Source organism: Pseudophryne corroboree, chromosome 6, assembly GCF_028390025.1.
Source record: "Pseudophryne corroboree isolate aPseCor3 chromosome 6, aPseCor3.hap2, whole genome shotgun sequence".
NCBI classification, from domain to species: Eukaryota; Metazoa; Chordata; class Amphibia; order Anura; family Myobatrachidae; genus Pseudophryne; species Pseudophryne corroboree.
In genome coordinates, this window is record NC_086449.1 from 122,321,159 (window position 1) to 122,339,341 (window position 18,183).

The following is an 18,183-nucleotide window of genomic DNA, read 5'->3' on the forward strand; positions in this document are numbered from 1 at the left end:
GATACAAAGAGATTTGCGTAGCTTGGTGCTGTTGGAGTCCCCATTGCGGTCCCCTTTATCTGTAAGAAGTAATCGCCGTTGTACCAGAAAAAGTTATGTGTTAGTATGAATTCTAATTGTTCCATTATGAAGTTGACTTGAGTATTTGGTAAATCTGTCTGATTTATCAAATAGTGTAGTGTGTGTTCACAGCCAATGGAATGATTTATACATGTATATAATGATTTTACATCCGATGTACACAGAATATAGGAATTTTTCCACTGTGTTTCTTCCAGTATTTGTAACATATGAATAGTGTCCTTTAAATAACTTTTCTGTTTGTGAACTATTGGTTGTAGATATCGATCGATATATCTGGAAAGATTTGAAGTCATTGATCCTATCCCCGAGATTATGGGTCTCCCAGGCGGCTTTTGTTGGTCCTTATGGACTTTTGGGAGAAAATAGAACGTCGGTATTTTTGGATTTTCTATCTTCAAATATTTAAATTCTTTTTCATTAATAATACCCATCATTCTTCCTTCTTCTAATTGAGCACTCAGATCTTTTTGAAATTCATCGGTTGGATCAGATTTCAGTTTTCTATATGTTTCTGTGTCCGCTAATAAACGGTTGGCTTCTTCTTCATATTGGGTTTTGTCTAAGATCACAATACCTCCTCCTTTATCTGCTGGCTTAATTACATTACACAATATTACTCCAACCATCAAGATTTTGAAAACATCATATCCAAACATTGGCACATACTTAAGCTAGACACAGAATGAAAAACTCTTTTTCCAGAAAAACCTCAAATAATATATAGGAAAGCTAGAAATCTCAAACAGGAACTGACAAGAAGTTACATTCCGGTAGAAAATATAATAGCAAAAAAGAATGACACTAAAGGCTTCTTCAAATGTCTCACATGCAACTGTTGTAAATTAACGAAGGCGAAATCCACACATGCCATTATAACTTTCAGATCTAACTAAACTAACAAAATATACCCTATAAAACAAAAGCTGACATGTGATTCAGAAGGGGTAATATATCTGTTAGAGTGCCCATGTGGCATGCAATACGTGGGACAGACAAAAAGAAAATTAAAAACCTGTGTTGCTGAACATTTATATAACATTAGAAGAAGACTTCAAACACATAGTATACCGGTACATTTTAAAGACAAACACCAAATGAATCCCGCTGATTTGAAATTTACAGCTATACAACAAGTAAAACCCCATTGGAGAGGAGGAGACCTAGTTACTGATCTGAAAAAGATCGAGACAAAATGGATATATGAACTTGCAACAATGACACCAAAAGGTCTGAATATAGATATAGAACTAAAAGTTTTCTTATAAAATCTATTCTAGAAAAACTCCTTTCACAATTTTTTAAAAGAAATATCACTTTTAACTATACGAAACACTGCAAAGTCAAATAAAACATGTGCTACCCGCTATTTTATGAAGTCACTTCCGGTAAGGACTTCTGTTTTTTATGAATAAAGTTTTATCAAAATTTCCTTATAAAGAACCATTCCAACAGGAACTACAATCATCCTTGACGAAGTGCCCTGTCACGAAACGCGTTGGGTGCTGGGAAAATCGGATTGACGTCACACCGGAAGTCACGGAGCGGACACTTCCGGTATAGTGAAACAGGCCAGAAACGGAGGACAACTGCAAGAACGAGCAACCAGCAGCGCAAGGAGGGAAGGTAGGAAAGGGAAAGTTAGATAGGGACTCCTCCTCCAGCCAGCAGAACTCGGAAACTCGGACACTAGCAACCCCCGCTCCGGCCGTCCGGTATCCCAACAAAAAAGTACTCTGAAAAGAGTGTAAACATTACTGCCATACAGCATTACTGTGATTAATAAATTGTTTTTTGACTTTGCAGGTACTCATTTAACACTAGCGCTCCCATACTTCCTTTTTCTTTTCTGGTCTGTGTCTAGTATCACGCCTAGGAGAAGCAGATGAGCTGTAAGAACCCACTGCGACTTTGGAATATATAGAATTCAGCCGTGTTCCTGTTACACTTCCAGAGAAAGTGATACGCTGTTCAGCAACTGCTCTCTTGATCTCGCTTTTATGAGATCGTCCAAGTACGTGATAATAGTGACACCTTGCTTCCGCAGGAGCACCATCATTTCCGCCATTACCTTGGTGAACATTCTCAAGGCCGTGGAGAGACCAAACGGCAACCTCTGAAATTGGTAATGACAATCCCGTACTGTAATTCTGAGGTACGCCTGATGAGGTGGATAAATGGGGACCTGAAGGTATGCATCCTTTTTGTCCCGAGTCATCTTTCAGGCTTGCAATAACCGCTCTTAGCGATTTCAACGTGAACTTGAACCTTTTCAGGTATATGTTCAGGGATTTTAAATTCAATATGGGTCCCACCGAACCGTCAGGTTACGGGACTACAACATGTTCGAATAATAACCCCCTCCTTGTTGAAGGAGGGGAACCTTGACCACCGCCTGTTGAAGATACAATTTGTGAATTGCAGTGAACACTGTTTCCCTCTCGTGGGGGGAAGCCGGCAAGGCCGTCGGTGAGGGGGCATCTTCTCAAAGTCCAGCTTATATCCCTGAGACACAATATCGATCGCCCAGGGATCTAACAGGGAGTGAACCCACTTGTGGCTGAACTTACGAAGGCGTGCCCCCACCGGGCCTAGCTCCGCCTGTGGAGCCCCAGCGACATGCGGTGGAATTTTGTAGAGGCCGGGGAGGACTTCTGTTCCTGGGAACTAGCTGTGTTGTGCAGCTTCTTTCCCCTGCCGCCGCCTCTGGCAAGAAAGGACGCACCTCAGACTTTCTTGTTTCTTTATTCGAAAGACTGCATTTGATAATGTCGTGCTTTCCTAGGCTGTGCAGGAATATAAGGCAAAATAATAAGATTTTACTCACCGGTAAATCTATTTCTCGTAGTCCGTAGTGGATGCTGGGACTCCGTAAGGACCATGGGGAATAGCGGCTCCGCAGGAGACTGGGCACAACTAAAGAAAGCTTTAGGACTACCTGGTGTGCACTGGCTCCTCCCACTATGACCCTCCTCCAGACCTCAGTTAGGATACTGTGCCCGGAAGAGCTGACACAATAAGGAAGGATTTTGAATCCCGGGTAAGACTCATACCAGCCACACCAATCACACCGTATAACTCGTGATACTATACCCAGTTAACAGTATGAAATATAACGGAGCCTCTCAACAGATGGCTCAACAATAACCCTTTAGTTTGGCAATAACTATAAACAAGTATTGCAGACAATCCGCACTTGGGATGGGCGCCCAGCATCCACTACGGACTACGAGAAATAGATTTACCGGTGAGTAAAATCTTATTTTCTCTGACGTCCTAAGTGGATGCTGGGACTCCGTAAGGACCATGGGGATTATACCAAAGCTCCCAAACGGGCGGGAGAGTGCGGATGACTCTGCAGCACCGAATGGGCAAACTCTAGGTCCTCCTCAGCCAGGGTGTCAAACTTGTAGAATTTAGCAAATGTGTTTGACCCCGACCAAGTAGCTGCTCGGCAAAGTTGTAGAGCCGAGACCCCTCGGGCAGCCGCCCAAGAAGAGCCCACTTTCCTCGTGGAATGGGCTTTCACTGATTTAGGATGCGGCAGTCCAGCCGCAGAATGTGCAAGCTGAATCGTGCTACAGATCCAGCGAGCAATAGTCTGCTTAGAAGCAGGAGCACCCAGCTTGTTGGGTGCAAACAGGATAAATAGCGAGTCAGTTTTCCGGACTCCAGCCGTCCTGGAAACATATACTTTTCAGGGCCCTGACTACGTCCAGTAACTTGGAATCCTCCAAGTCCCAAGTAGCCGCAGGCACCACAATAAGTTGGTTCACATGAAAAACTGATACCACCTTAGGAAAGAATTGGGAACGAGTCCTCAATTCCGCCTTATCCATATAAAAAAATCAGATAAGGGCTTTTGCATGACAGAGCCACCAATTCTGATACACGCTTGGCCGACGCCAAGGCCAACAGCATGACCACTTTCCACGTGAGGTATTGTAGCTCCACGGATTTAAGTGGCTCAACCCAATGCGACTTCAGGAAATCCAACACCACGTTGAGATCCCACGGTGCCACTGGAGGCACAAACGGGGGCTGACTATGCAGCACTCCCTTAACAAAAGTCTGAACTTCAGGCAGTGAAGCCAGTTCTATTTTGGAAGAAAATCGATAGAGCCGAAATCTGGACCTTAATGGAACCCAATTTTAGGCCCATAGTCACCCTGACTGTAGGAAGTGCAGAAATCGACCTAGCTGAAATTCCTCCTTTGGGGCCTTCCTGGCCTCACAGCACGCAACATATTTCCGCCATATGCGGTGATAATGGTTTGCGTTCACTTCTTTCCTAGCTTTAATTAGCGTAGGGATAACTTCCTCCGGAATGCCCTTTTCCTTCAGGATCCGGCGTTCAACCGCCATGCCGTCAAACGCAGCCGCGGTACGTCTTGGAACAGACAGGCCCCCTGCTGCAGCAGGTCCTGTCTGAGCGGCAGAGGCCATGGGTCCTCTGAGATCATTTCTTGGCGTTCTGGGTACCAAGCTCTTCTTGGCCAATCCGGAACAATGAGTATAGTTCTTATTATTCTCATTACCCTGGGTAAGAGAGGCAGAGAAGGGAACACATACACCGACTGGTACACCCACGGTGTTACCAGAGCGTCCACAGCTATCGCCTGAGGGTCCCTTGACCTGGCGCAATATCTTTGTAGCTTTTTGTTGAGGCGGGACACCATCATGTCCACCTGTGGCCCTTCCCAACGGTGTACAATCATTTGGAAGACTTCCCGATGAAGTCCCCACTCTCCCGGGTGGAGGTCGTGTCTGCTGAGAAAGTCTGCTTCCCAGTTGTCCACTCCGGGAATGAACACTGCTGACAGTGCTAACACATGATTTTCCGCCCATCGGAGAATCCTTGTGGCTTCTGCCATCGCCATCCTGGTTCTTGTGCCGCCCTGTCGGTTTACATGAGCGACCGCCGTGATGTTGTCTGACTAGATCAGCACCGGCCGGTGTTGAAGCAGGGTCTAGCCTGACTTAGGACATTGTAAATGGCCCTTAGTTCCAGAATATTTATGTGTAGGGAAGTCTCCTGACGTTTCCATAGTCCTTGGAAGTTTCTTCCCTGTGTGACTGCCCCCCAGCCTTGAAGGCTGGCATCCGTGGTCACCAGGACCCAGTCCTGTATGCCGAATCTGTGGCCCCCTAGAAGATGAGCACTCTGCAGCCACCACAACAGCGACACCCTGGCCCTTGGAGACAGGGTTATCCGCCGATGCATCTGAAGATGCGACCCGGACCACTTGTCCAACAGATCCCACTGGAAGATCCTTGCATAGGACCTGGCGAATGGAATTTCTTCGTAAGAAGCTACCATCTTTCCCAGGGCTCGCTTGCATTGATGCACCGACACCTGTATTCGTATTAGGAGGTCTCTGTCTAGAGACGACAACTCCTAGGACTTCTCCTCCGGGAGAAACCCTTTTTATCCTGTTCTGTGTCCAGAACCATACCCAGGAACAGTAGACGCGTCGTAGGAACCAGCTGCGACTTTGGAATATTCAGAATCCAGCCGTGCTGTTGTAGCACTTCACGAGATAGTGCTAATCGGACGAACAACTGCTCCCTGGACCTCGCCTTTATAAGGAGATCGTCCAAGCATGGGATAATTATTTCGGCCATTACCTTGGTAAATACCCTCGGTGCTGGGGACAGACCAACGGCAACGTCTGGAATTGGTAATGACCATCCTGTACCACAATTTTGAGGTACTCCTGGTGAAGCGGGTAAATAGGGACATGCAGGTAAGCATCCTTGATGTCCAGTGATACCATGAAATTCTCCAGGCTTGCAGTAATCGCCCTGAGCGATTCCATTTTGAACTTGAACCTTCGTATATAAGTGTTCAAGGATTTCAATTTTAGAATGGGTCTCACCGAACCGTCTGGTTTCGGTACCACAACATTTCAGAATAGTAACCCCGGCCTTGTTGAAGGAGGGGTACCTTGATTTCACCTGCTGGAAGTACAGCTTGTGAATTGCCGCCAGTACTACCTCCCTTTTTCCGAGGGCAGCAGGCAAGGCTGATGTGAGGTAACGGCGAGGGGGAGTCGCCTCGAACTCCAGCCTGTATCCCTGTGATACTACTTGCAGAACCTAGGGATCCACCTGTGGGCAAGCCCACTGGTCCCTGAAGTTCCCGAGACGCGCCCCCACCGCACCTGTCTCCACCTGTGGAGCCCCAGCGTCATGCGGTGGACTCAGAGGAAGCGGGGGAAGATTTTTGATCCTGGGAACTGGCTGTCCGGTGCAGCTTTTTCCTTCTTCCCTTGTCTCTGTGCAGAAAGGAAGCGCCTTTGACCCGCTTGCTTTTCTGAAGCCGAAAGGACTGTACCTGAAAATACGGTGCTTTCTTAGGCTGTGAGGAAACCTGAGGTAAAAATTTTTCTTCCCAGCTGTTGCTGTGGATACGAGGTCCCAGAGACCATCCCACAAACAATTCCTCACCCTTATAAGGCAGAATCTCCATGTGCCTTTTAAAGGCAGCATCACCTGTCCACTGCCGGGTCTCTAATACCCTCCTGGCAGAATGGACATTGCATTAATTCTGGATGCCAGCCGGCAAATATCCCTCTGTGCATCCTTCATATATAAGACGACGTCTTTAATATGCTCTATGTTAGCAAAATATTTATCCCTGTCTAGGGTATTTATATTATCTGACAGGGTATCAGACCACGCTGCAGCAGCACTATTTATGCTGAGGCAAATGCAGGTCTCAGTATAGTACCTGAGTGTGTATATACAGACTTCAGGATAGTCTCCTGCTTTTTATCAGCAGGCTCCTTTAAAGTGGCCGTATCCCAAGACGGCAGTGCCACCTTTTTTGACAAACGTGTGAGCGCCTTATCCACCCTAGGGGATATCTCCCAACGTGACCTATCCTCTGGCGGGAAAGGGTACGCCAGCAGTAACTTTTTAGAAATTACCATTTTCTTATCGGGGGAACCCACGCTCTTTACACACTTCATTCACTCATTTGATGGGGGAACAAAACACTGGCTGCTTTTTCTCCCCAAACATAAAACCCCTTTTATGTGGTACTTGGGTTCATGTCAGAAATGTGTAACACATTTTTCATTGCCGAGATCATGCAACGGATGTTCCTAGTGGATTGTGTATATGTCTCAACCTCGTCGACACTGGAGTCAGACTCCGTGCCGACATCTGTGTCTGCCATCTGAGGTAACGGGCGTTTTTTGAGCCCCTGATGGCCTTTGAGACGCCTGGGCAAGCGCGGGCTGAGAAACCGGCTGTCCCACAGCTGTTACGTCATCCAGCCTTTTATGTAAGGAGTTGACATTGTCGGTTAATACCTTCCACCTATCCATCCACTCTGGTGTCGGCCCCACAGGGGGCGACATCCCATTTATCGGCCTCTGCTCCGCCTCCACGTAACCTTCCTCATCCAACATGTCGACACAGCCGTACCGACACACCGCACACACACAGGGAATGCTCTGACTGAGGACAGGACCCCACAAAGTCCTTTGGGGAGACAGAGAGAGAGTATGCTAGCACACACCAGAGCACTATATAATGCAGGGATTAACACTATAACTGAGTGATTTTTCCCCCAATAGCTGCTTGTATACACATATTTGCGCCTAAATTTAGTGCCCCCCCTCTCTTTTTAACCCTTTGAGCCTGAAAACTACAGGGGAGAGCCTGGGGAGCGGTCTTCCAGCTGCACTGTGAAGAAAAAATGGCGCCAGTGTGCTGAGGGAGATAGCCCCGCCCCTTTTTCAACTGACTTTTCTCCGCTTTTTTCATGGATTCTGGCAGGGGTAATTTATCACATATATAGCCCTGGGACTATATATTGTGATGATTTGCCAGCCAAGGTGTATTATATTGCCCTCAGGGCGCCCCCCCCCAGCGCCCTGCACCCATCAGTGGCCGGAGTGTGAGGTGTGCATGAGGAGCAATGGCGCACAGCTGCAGTGCTGTGCGCTACCTTGTTGAAGACAGAAGTCTTCTGCCGCCGATTTTCCGGAACACTTCTTGCTTCTGGCTCTGTAAGGGGAACGAACACTAAGGTCGGGTCCTGCGGTCGATCCCTCTGGAGCTAATGGTGTCCAGCAGCCTAAGAAGCCCAAACTACCACCAGTTAGGTAGGTTCGCTTCTTCTCCCCTTAGTCCCTCGCTGCAGTGAGTCTGTTGCCAGCAGATCTCACTGTAAAATAAAAAACCTAAAATATACTTTCTTTCTAGGAGCTCAGGAGAGCCCCTAGTGTGCATCCAGCTCAGCTGGGCACAAGCTTCTAACTGAGGTCTGGAGGAGGGTCATAGTGTGAGGAGCCAGTGCACACCAGGTAGTCCTAAAGCTTTCTTTAGTTGTGCCCAGTCTCCTGCGGAGCCGCTATTCCCCATGGTCCTTACGGAGTCCCAGCATCCACTTAGGACGTCAGAGAAATTAGAATTTACCAGCTAAAGCTGCGGAGACCAGGTCCGAGAACCCTTCTCCACACAATCCTCAGCCTTCCATATGCCTCTTAAGTCGGCATCATCTGTCCAGTGCATATTCTACAGGACACGTCAAGCAGAAATCGACTTAGCTTTGACTCCAGGACCCAATATACTCATGTCTCTTTGGGCATGTTTTATATATATATATATATATATATATATATATATAAAAAATGGGGGAATAAAGGTACCGGCGACTGGTGTGATTTAAAATGCAATTGTTAAAAGATTGATTTAAATGCCAAAAAACTATAAAATGATACAAACAAGTTTTATTAATCACATAAAAGTAGGTTTAAACCATAAAACTATTAGTAAAATCCTGGGGTTATAAATGTCTCAGTAAAAAATAAGAAGTTATAACTTAGCTTTTAAAATAGGCACAGGGGGGTCACCACAGGGAGCCCAACGCGTTTCGTCACAGCTGACTTCTTCAAAGGGTCCCTTTGAAGAAGTCAGCTGTGACGAAACGCGTTGGGCTCCCTGTGGTGACCCCCCTGTGCCTATTTTAAAAGCTAAGTTATAACTTCTTATTTTTTACTGAGACATTTATAACCCCAGGATTTTACTAATAGTTTTATGGTTTAAACCTACTTTTATGTGATTAATAAAACTTGTTTGTATCATTTTATAGTTTTTTGGCATTTAAATCAATCTTTTAACAATTGCATTTTAAATCACACCAGTCGCCGGTACCTTTATTCCCCCATTTTTTAAGTTTTCCCAGCAGTCCTGTACCAGTACTGCGTTCTTAAGGGTTGGCAGACACCTTTAGTAAGGTTGCGTGTTTTTTAATGAATTTTAGCAATTTATTTACTAAATCTGCATCATACTGAGAACCCACCTCACAAGTGGCGCTGTGTCAATTCCCTTTTCTATATATATATATATATCTTAAGACAGCATCTTCAATATGTATAAATCTATATATATATACATATATATATCTATATGCATACTAGGGTCTCAATCTCTGCTGATAAGGTACCTGTCCACGCTGCCACAGCGCTATAAACCCATGCCGACACAATCGCCGGTCTGAGTAGTGTACTAGAATGTGCACGCTATCTGCAGGATCCCTGAGAACAGCTAGTGCTACCGTCTGGGCAAACGTGACACCCTAGAGGAAGATTCCCATCACATCCTGGCCCTAGTGGGGAAAGGATACTGCCTGAGAATTCCTTGTGGGAAGCTGCAGTTTCTTGTCTGGAGATTCCCGCCCTTTTTCCTCATGAGAGGAGGGAAATTTACCTCAGCTTTCTTCCCCGTAACATGTGTACCCTTGTGTCAGGGACAAAAGAGTCATCAGTGATATGCAAATCATCTTTTATTACAATAATCATATATTGAATACCTTTCAGCCATTTTGGCTGTAACTTTGCATTATCGTAGCATACCCTCCAACTGTACCTTTTTAATAGGTACAGTACCTTTTTTTCATGGTCTGTACCTATTTTTGGCTCTCCAAACTTCCATTGAAAGTATAGGAAAAGGGGCGTGGCCACGCCCCCTTTACCCGTGACCACGCCCCTTTTTCTAATTTGTACCGATTTTTGTGTGTAAAATGTTGGAGGGTATGTCGTAGTCGACACTGGAGTCAAACACCGTGTCGATATCAGTGTGTATTATTTTGTATAGTGATCATTGTGAGACTCTGAAGGTCTCTGCGACATAGGGACAGACATGGGTAGATTTCCTGTCTGTTCTCTAATCTTTTGTGCAATAAATTCACCTCAGCACTTACACATATCCAAACAGGTGTCGGCGTTGTCGACGGAGACACCCTCTCACACACATATTTGCTCTCTCCTCCTCCTTAGGGGAGCCTTTTACCTCAGACATGTCGACACACGCGTACCGACACACCACACACCCAGGGGATGCTCTATTTGAAGACAGTTCCCCCACAAGGCCTTTGGAGAGACAGAGCGAGAGTATGCCAGCACACACCCCAGCGATATATAACCCAGGGATTACACTACAACTTAGTGTTTACCCAGTAGCTGCTGTACTGTATATACAGATTTGCGCCTAAATTTATGTGCCCCCCCCTCTTTTCACCCTTTGTGTATCTGGATACTGCAGGGGAGAGCCTGGGAAGCTTCTTTCCAGCGGAGCTGTGAATAGAAAATGGCGCTGGTGTGCTGAGGAAGAAGGCCCCGCCCCCTCAGCGGCGGGCTTCTGTCCCGCATTCTGTGAAAAAATGGCGGGGTTTTTTACATATATACAGTGCCAGACTGTATATATGTATTTTTATTGCCAAAAGGTACTTCAATTGCTGCCCAGGGCGCCCCCCCCCCCCCCCCCCCCCCAGCGCCCTGCACCCTACAGTGACCGGAGTGTGTAAGTGTGCTGGGAGCAATGGCGCACAGCTGCGGTGCTGTGCGCTACCTTAAATGAAGACAGGAGTCTTCTGCCGCCGATTTCGTCGTCTTCAAGCTTCTGTTCTTCTGGCTCTGCGAGGGGGACGGCGGCGCGGCTCCGGACGATCGAGGACAGGTGCCTGTGTTCGAACCCTCTGGAGCTAATGGTGTCCAGTAGCCTAAGAAGCACAAGCTAGCTGCAAGCAGGTAGGTTTGCTTCTCTCCCCTTAGTCCCACGTAGCAGTGAGTCTGTTGCCAGCAGAAGCTCACTGAAAATAAAAAACCTAATAAATACTTTCTTTACTAGTAAGCTCAGGAGAGCCCACTAGGAGCACCCAGCTCTGGCCGGGCACAGATTCTAACGGAGGTCTGGAGGAGGGGCATAGAGGGAGGAGCCAGTGCACACCAGATAGTACCTAATCTTTTCTTTAGAGTGCCCAGTCTCCTGCGGAGCCCATCTATTCCCCATGGTCCTTACGGAGTTCCCAGCATCCACTAGGACGTCAGAGAAATCTATAGACTAACCGTCCCCCCATGCTCCGGCCACAGCCTGGTTACGTCTGCTGGACCTGCTAGAACATCCGACACAGACGCCCATCGAGACAGCACTAATACCCGAAGGTAAGCGTTGTTGCGACCCAGTGGGGGGTTGTTGGAGCGACTCTTTCTAGTATGCGTTTAGGACGCTTAAGAAAAGTCGCTCAAAAAAATATAGTAAGTCTATAAAAATAAAATAATAAAAGCTTGATGCTGCTTTCTCAGCAGCCCTGTGACCATGCGGCTTCCTGCCGCACCAAGCAAAAAACTGATTTGACTGAGTCAGTGGGTGGGACTATATGATGAAGGCCCCGATGCATCCTGGGAGGCCAGAAAGCTCGTGACCGTGTTGGTGCCATTTCCGCTGTCGCTCAACCATATCCCAATGTTATCCTGTGGATAATTCTGTGGACCCAGCCAGAGAAATAGATTTTAACGTAGTCTCTAACTTGCGGTCTGCCGGCTCCTTTAGTGAAGCCGTCCCAGGTGCAGGAAGAATCACCTTTTTAATTAATCGTGACAAAGCACTGTCTAAAACGGGGGGTGATTCCCATCTTTTCCTGTCCTCTGCCGGGAAAGGATAAGCAACCTGAATTCTTTTGGGAATCTGAAACTTCTTTTCAGGGTTTGCCCAAACTCCCTCAAAGAGAGTATTTAGTTCGTGAGAAGGAGGGAAAGTTGCATTTAATTTCTTTTCTTTATAAAAATAAGCCTTCTCCTGAGGTAAAGGAGGGGCTTCTGTAACTTCCAAGATCTCCGTTATAGCAACAATCATGTATTGAATACTTTTTGCCAATTTAGGATCTATTCCCCTGGAATCACTAGTGTCGACACAGGAATCAGAGTCCGTGTCGGTATCAGTTTGTACTATTTGTGCAAATGGTCTCTTATGTGACCCAGAGTTGTCTCCTGTGGATGAAAAGGCAGAACTATGAAAAATCACATCTTCCACTGATTTTCTCCAGCTTTCTGCATGAGACTCAGACTTATCCAATCTCTTACTGATATGATTCACACTATCACGTAATTCTTTCACCCATTCAGGCTCGTGGTGTGCCGGTAGCGCCACCACATTACAACTCTGTGTCCCTAAAATGGCTCCCTCAGGGGAAGAGCTCCCTGCCTTGTGCACAACCACACCAAAGACACTCCGGGACTTATAGGGGACAGACCAACAGTAAAATCTTGCATTTGTTTCCCCCAGCACCCTGAATGATAACCGTAACCAGATATAAATTCCACATAATAATAGAATTCAGAGATCTTCGTTACACATATTTGGCTGAGCTGGATGGCCTTAGTGTGGCAACGAAGATCTCTGAATTCTATTATTATGTGGAATTTATATCTGGTTACGGTTATCATTCAGGGTTCTGGGGGAAACAAATGCCTTTTTTTCTTGCTTAGAAATACCCCTCCCTTTCGAGCACCTGAATGATATCACTAAGCTAATTGAGCATCTACCAATATATATGTTTGTTGTGAGAGGCAGTGAGGTTCCTGCATTAGGAGGAGGTGCAGGCCCTGACATGCCGCATGGAGCATTATGGGGTTGCTCCAAGGTAGGTAGCTCTTAGCTTAAACATATTGTAGTAAGGAGCCATTATCATGTGGCTCCTTGCTGGTTAATCTTAGACCAAGATTGGGGTAATGGAGGTGTGGTGCCTCTGGACTGGCTGAGCTGGATGGCCTTAGTGTGGCATACCTTTACATTCTACTAACACTTTTCACTTATTAATTTTTTAACACTGTTTCTCTATTTTAATTGCATTTCATTTTTGTATCACTTTCTCTATAGCTTCGGCTTCCTAAATACTAATTTATTAACACTATAGTTTTTTCACTGGTATGCTACGCTGGGCTTTCTGGCTTATGCTGGTGTTTTGGGGTGCCACACCCTGCACCTAGATATAGCGCTAGGGACCCCAAATATACAGAGACGCCTTGATGCGGCTTTGGGGCTTATTCACACATTTGCGCAAATATGTGTAACGAAGATCTCTGAATTCTATTATTATGTGGAATTTATATCTGGTTACGGTTATCATTCAGGGTGCTGGGGGAAACAAATGCCTTTTTTTCTTGCTTAGAAATACCCCTCCCTTTCGAGCACCTGAATGATATCACTAAGCTAATTGAGCATCTACCAATATATACAACAGTAAAATCTGCCAGAAGGACACAGATAGGATTTGCCAGTTCACAACCCAGCGCCAGTTATAAAAATCCTGTGAAACACAAAATGCCCACAGACCTATAGCGCTTTTAAATTGATAAATACACAATATAGCACCAATTTACACTGTGCCCCCCCTGTTTTGCACCCTGATACTTGGTTCAGAAGTGGAGGAGGACCAGTGTTCTTCTCTGCAGCTTGCTAGGAGAGAAAATGGCGCTAAGCAGTGTGCTGGCTGTCTGAGGAGGAAGCCCCGCCCCCGTAATGGCGCGTTTTCTCTCAGATTTTTTAATACAAATTTTTATACTGGCGGGGTTAGGACTGTGCCTCAGCATCTTATGTCCCCTTATCTGCAAATATTGAGTAAGTTACATGCTGCCCAGGGCACCCTGCCCCCGCGCCCTGTTGTGCCTGTGTTACTGGGTAGTATGGCGCGCAGAGTTCCCGCCCGCTGCGCGGTACCTTTTAGCCGTCACGATGAAGATCCTTCTTCTTGAACACTCACCTGTCTTCTGGCTCTGCAAGGGGGTTGACAGCGCGCTGTGGGAGTGAGCACATAGCCGCAGCTAGTGTTCAGTACCCTTCAGGAGCTAATGGTGTCCCGTCAGCCAGAAGTAGAGCCATTAAACTATTCAGGAAGTTGGTTCCTACTTCTGCCCCCTAAGTCCCACGAAGCAGGGAGACTGTTGCCAGCAGTCCTCCCTGAAAATAAAAAACCTATCAAAGTCTTTCAGAGAAACTCAGTAGAGCTCCCCTGGAGTGCATCCAGTCTGCCTGGGCACATTTTCTAAACTGAGGTCTGGAGGAGGGGCATAGAGGGAGGAGCCAGTTCATACCCTTGAAAAGTCTTAAAGTGCCCATGGCTCCTGCGGAACCGTCTATACCCCATGGTACTGCAGTGGACCCCAGCATCCTCTAGGACATATGAGGGGGAAAAAAACCATTCGCACTTTTCAGCTCTGTAGGGTCCCTGTTTTTCATTGTATAATATTATATGTGTAACAAAGTCAATTACTAACAATGATAACAGATTTATTGGAGGAGCGAGAGCCTGGATAACCGCACATCGGCTGGGATCCGATTCTCACAAATTAATTAGAAAAATGTATCTGTTTATTTATAATGTGACAGCTGAAAGAATGTATTCAGATTAATGGGTGTATTCAATAAGAGTCGGATCCATTCCGACATGCATTTGTCGGAATGGATCCGACAACCAGAGCCGGATTAAGGGGGGAGCTCCGGGGGTAAGTACCCCTGGGCCCCACGCTGTGAGAGGGCCCCCCGCCACCCGCCGCAGATCGGATCTCTATTACCGATCCGATCTGCGACGCTGCTCACCCTACTGACAGCCGTCAAGTAGCCGCCAGCACTGCAGACGGCTCAGCTGTTCAATGATAAGTGATTCTGCAGCCTGCGGCTCCGTGACTGGATGGAGCGCAGGCTGCAGGGGAAGGAGGAGCGGTCCTGGACGTGCCTCGGCGTGGGTAGAGGACGGAGGTTGTTGTACCTGGTGGAGGAGAGAGAGGAACGGGCTCTCCTCCTGTTCACGTCGTCAGCACAGCAGTGCAAAAGTAAGAAAGGCTGCCTGAACTTTCTTTTATGCTACTTACAGTTTAAGTTAATGAGCTGGGTCTATTATATATATATATATATATATATATATTTATTTGTGTGTTAATATATTTATATATGTACAGTATGTTTATATATATATATATATATATATATAGTGTGTGTGTGTGTGTGTAGAAATGGCACTCAATGGTCTCACTATCCGCTAATAAAAAGACAGCAGTCATGGCATTTTGCAACGTTGCGGGCATTTAATACCCGTCGTTAGGCAACCAGTAGTGGTTGCCCGAAGATGGGCATTAAACGCCCAAAATGTTGCAAAATGCCATGACTGCTGTCTTTTATTAGCGGATAGTGAGACCATTGAGTGCCATTTGTTCGGTTTGTGTATGCTACATATGCTAATAGGCACCGTGGCAGATGGATCTGTGATTGGGAGTGCCAGCTGATCGGAACACACACACATATATATATATATATATATATATATATATATATATAAGTGTGTGTTATGATTTTGATTTTAGACCTTAGGGCCCCCTTGTTTTACGTACCCCGGGCCCCTCGAAGCCTTAATCCGGCTCTGCTGACAACCCCTATTCAAAGAGCGGCCAATTCCGACTGTCGGATTTGAGCCTAATCAGACTGTCGGATTTGGTCGGCGTCCGTGCAGTTAATGTCACAGACAGAGCTGTTATTGATTTTTGAAAATTAGATTTTCTTAAAGAAGCCCTAACATATGCCTCATGCCAACCGACTTCCTTCCCCCCCTGCCGCCCTGTGTGATACATCCTGTGCAGCAGCCGCCTCGCTGAGAGCCGCCCGGCACCGGTTACACTGACAGTGTGGTGAGAGCGAGGCGGACGGGAAATCCCCACTGTCAGTGTCAGTGGCGCTGGGCGGCTCTCAGCGAGGCGGCTGCTGCACAGGATGTATCACACAGGGCGGCAGAGGCGAACCAGTTGACGTGAGGTATATGTTAGGTCTTATTTAAGAAAATGTCATTTACAAAAAACAGTAACAGCCCTGACACTAACTTGGCATATATTCAATAGCTGTCAGGTCCTTTCCCACGGAAAGGACCCTACAGCACTCTCTTCAATGCCGGGCTAAATCCGACAGGTTGGCCTGGTCTTGACAGTGTCAATCCGACTTTTTTAAAAGTCGGATTGACATTGTCGGAAACGGGGCTAAAACCTGTCGGGTTTGGCACCGCTTCCGACAGTACAAGCGGGATCCGCGTGTATTCCGTCAGGCTTCCGACAAGTCGGATTTCCCGACTTGTCAGAAAATAACTGCCGGTAATGAATAGATTGGAACCCATTCCTACCTCAATCAGTCAGTCGGAAGCTGCCATCTTGCCGACAAGACGGCAGCTTCCGCCTCTTACTGAATACACCCCTAAGCAATCAAAGTAAAACTGTGGGGCACTGATCTGTAAACCGTCATCATGAAATATCATATCCTACAAGCAACCATTTCCAACCTCATAGAACTTCTGCAGGGCTGCCACTAGGCAGAGCTTTAGCCCATCCATGATCTCCTGATGAGGAAGCTGGAAGACCACACGAGAGTACCAACGGGTCACACAACTGGAAGTATAATGGGGCAGATCAATAGTTTGTAAAACAAAGTGTTTACATTAAACACATTATTAATACACACATATAATATATATCCAATCAGAAATCAAGTATCGCACACACAAACAAATAGAAATAGGTGCCTGGTCATAAAAATTGTTACAGCATATTCCACTGATTAAACTGGAGATCAGCACTCAGATTGTGATTGAAACAGTCACCGGGTGGCAAACCCCTCAGAATTTAAAACTGAGGTTGTATATAGGTACAGTCACAGGCTTTCAGATGACAGTCACAGATGTCACACACTTGCACATATAGGATATACAGCATGACACAGTTGTGTATGGGTATAGTCACAGGCTTTCAGGTGACAGTCACAGATGTCACACATTTGCACATATAGGCTATGTATAGCATCATACAGCTGTATATGGGTATAGTCACAGGCTTTCAGATGACAGTCACAGATGTCACACACTTGCACATATAGGATATACAGCATGATACAGCTGTGTATGGGTATAGTCACAGGCTTTCAGATGACAGTCACAGATGTCACACACTTGCACATATAGGATATACAGCATGACAACAGTTGTGTATGGGTATAGTCACAGGCTTTCAGGTGACAGTCACAGATGTCACACATTTGCACATATAGGCTATGTATAGCATCATACAGCTGTATATGGGTATAGTCACAGGCTTTCAGATGACAGTCACAGATGTCACACACTTGCACATATAGGATATACAGCATGACAACAGTTGTGTATGGGTATAGTCACAGGCTTTCAGGTGACAGTCACAGATGTCACACATTTGCACATATAGGCTATGTATAGCATCATACAGCTGTATATGGGTATAGTCACAGGCTTTCAGATGACAGTCACAGATGTCACACATTTGCACATATAGGCTATGTATTGCATCATACAGCTGTATATGGGTATAGTCACAGGCTTTCAGATGACAGTCACAGATGTCACACACTTGCACATATAGGATATACAGCATGATACAGCTGTGTATGGGTATAGTCACAGGCTTTCAGATGACAGTCACAGATGTCACACATTTGCACATATAGGCTATGTATAGCATGATACAGCTGTGTATGGGTATAGTCACAGGCTTTCAGATGACAGTCACAGATGTCATACATTTGCACATATAGGCTATGTATAGCATGATACAGCTGTGTATAGGTATAGTCACAGGCTTTCAGATGACAGTCACAGATGTCACACACTTGCACATATAGGATATACAGCTGTGTATAGGTATAGTCACAGGCTTTCAGATGACAGTCACAGATGTCACACACTTGCACATATAGGCTATGTATAGCATGATACAGCTGTGTATAGGTATAGTCACAGGCTTTCAG

At 46.1% G+C, this 18,183-nt stretch overlaps 1 protein-coding gene across 6 annotated transcripts in view; it reads right to left on the reverse strand.

Moving 5' to 3' along the window:
• The window catches only part of PIWIL2 (piwi like RNA-mediated gene silencing 2), a 1,076,777-nt gene that overhangs the window by 50,652 nt on the left and 1,007,942 nt on the right, over positions 1 to 18,183 (reverse strand). For all 6 annotated transcript variants that reach the window (XM_063931805.1, XM_063931803.1, XM_063931806.1 and 3 more), the window contains one exon: positions 16,691 to 16,796. In XM_063931805.1, coding sequence (XP_063787875.1) covers positions 16,691 to 16,796 — 106 coding nt within the window. The remainder of the gene's footprint in view (positions 1 to 16,690; positions 16,797 to 18,183) is intronic.